Raw genomic sequence first — 2,427 nt, 5'->3', positions numbered from 1 at the left:
TCACAATGAACATAATTAAAGAACAAGTGTATACATTATAACAGGTATCATATAGAGGGCATGATAATAATTGCAATAGTAACGATAGTAATGATAATATAATAATATGTAATAATAAAACTAACATGGATGAGATAAAGTCTTAAATGAACAAGAATAAAATGGATATCGGTGTATACAAGTTGAATGAACATAAACCAGTCTATAATTATATTCAAAATTTAAATTTGAAGAAGTTTGCTACAAACAGGAAGACAAGTTGGTGGCAGCATTTACGAGAGTTCGCCCCCAATTGCCAGCGAGAACAATAAGCAATCAATAAAGTTTGAACCTAGTTGAGCCCCAGATACCATTAATTACATGTGGCACTTCTTAGCAAGAAACATGAAGGCTATCATAGTTATTTCTATTCTTGTTGCTTCTCTTATATATCTGTTACTTCCTACAGCAGCGGAGAAGCCAAAAAAAGGCCCAAAAGTTACAGATGTGGTACGTATATTCCGAGCGTTTTTTGTAAGCCGTGTTTTGCCACATCATACACAAGAGTGTGGCGTTAATTAGTGCAGGACTGACTTGGTTGTATTGAGCTTCCGCTAACTTGCATTGGCCAACCAGCATTCGCCACCTATTTATTGTTTTTCTAGGCTTATAGGGCCTAGGAGCCTATTTGAAACTCCATCAAGTGTTCAATGATTTTACAATGCATGTTAATAATTCTATATCTGGATATTTAATGTAGGACTAAAATGTAACGGGTTAGCTTAAGCCTTTAAAACACTTACGGTCCAGCTGCATGCTGCGTCCATCGTGGGAATTTTAAGGCTGGTCTTTACTAATTAATTATTTCAATATGGTGGGCCATGTGTATATGTCGTGTGAATTATTACAAGAGGTTTCTAATTAGGTTAAATATCAGGGGCGGCGGATTTAGGGGGGTCCCGCCCTTCCCCCTCTTTTGGGAGGTAAAAAAAAAGAAAAAAATTATATCCCAGAACGCCTCAAATGTTATCTTCGGGCGTCTAGAACACACAAATTTTGTCTCTTATACACATCTAGATGTGTATAAGAGACAGGTCTTGATCGGCCCAAATTTCGGCCCCCCCCCCCTTCTTGGGTCCCCCCTTTTGGACATCTCTGGATCCGCCCCTGAATATTGAGTGTCAATATTTCCAATTACAGTTAAACTTAATTGCCCATTTCAAAGAATTAAATATTAGTCATTTTTATGGAAATCTAACTTGACAACAATTCATTTTTTTAAACATTTTGTGACATATAACAGTATCTTCTAAAACAACTAAAAAGGTTGTCCCAATGAAAAGATTATTTTCATTATCTCTGCCAATTTGACTTGCAGAAATTCATTCAATAAATATTTTTACCTTCAGGTTTTCTTTGAAATAGAAATCGGAGGTGAATACATAGGAAGAGTGGATATTGGATTGTTTGGAAAAACAGTACCAAAGACTGTAAAAAACTTTGTAACTCTAGCAACCAGAGAGGTTAGTAGATTTTTTTCTCAACTGATTCGACAGAACATATTAAAAAATATGAGAAAATGATAATAAAAACATTATTAAATAATAAATAAATCAAAATATGACATAATAATGCTCTATTATTCAATTTATTGAAATAAACTGCACATACCAGTATGGTACCATAGGAAAAATTACATGTACAACATACATCACAGAACATGCAATAAGTCTGAAAAATTATAAACCAATAGATTGTATATAAAGTACAAATTGAAGATAGCAGATGTAATAGAACCAGCTCAAAATATTTATTAGGGAGGAAACGTCCTTGACTACGTTTAAGGACCGCCTAAAAAAGCATCTTTTTAACATTTAATTTATCTTCTTTTTTTTTTATTCATTTTTGTGTGTAAGTGCTCTGAGAGATTATTATAGGCCACTTTATTAATATCCTATACATTATTATTATTATTATTATTTTATTATTTTATTATTATTATTGTTATTATTATTATTATTTATTTGTGAACACAGTATATTTTGTTGGATTTAATTTTGTAACTGCAGCACATGTTGTATTTTTAGGGTACAGAGGGATACAAAGGTAGTAAATTCCATCGTGTTATCAAGGACTTTATGATCCAGGGTGGAGACTTCACCAGAGGAGATGGCACTGGAGGTAAGAGATATATAAACAATCCACTAACATAATTGCAATTTACAGTACAGAAGTTTCTTCTTTTAATTTCTCTCTGATTTATGTATTACAATTTGCTCAGTGGTCCCATGTCTCCTATGGGTTGTGGGAGTATACAGTACCTAAATTTTTCTTTTATTCAACTTTATTTAACAAGGGTGACCCTAACAACAGTGCTGACTTAAAGGGGCCCTCACATATTTAAACAACTCAGTTAATAATTATTTCGCATGAAATAAAAATTAAAAA

General features: G+C 33.0%; 1 protein-coding gene across 1 annotated transcript in view; it reads left to right on the top strand.

Moving 5' to 3' along the window:
* Positions 1-299: 299 nt before the first annotated feature.
* LOC117115011 (peptidyl-prolyl cis-trans isomerase B-like) overlaps positions 300-2,427 on the top strand; it is a gene marked incomplete in the record, with an annotated part of 4,063 nt that continues 1,935 nt past the window's right edge. The window contains 3 exon segments of the mRNA XM_033258642.1: positions 300-489; positions 1,389-1,502; positions 2,067-2,160. Coding sequence (XP_033114533.1) covers positions 361-489; positions 1,389-1,502; positions 2,067-2,160 — 337 coding nt within the window.

The sequence above is a fragment of the Anneissia japonica genome, unplaced genomic scaffold (genome assembly GCF_011630105.1).
Source record: "Anneissia japonica isolate Jap-2015-1 unplaced genomic scaffold, ASM1163010v1 scaffold52491_len6333_cov150, whole genome shotgun sequence".
Classification (NCBI taxonomy): domain Eukaryota; kingdom Metazoa; phylum Echinodermata; class Crinoidea; order Comatulida; family Comatulidae; genus Anneissia; species Anneissia japonica.
The sequence above is the reverse complement of the archived record's forward strand: the minus strand, read 5'-3'. Positions and strand labels throughout refer to the sequence as shown.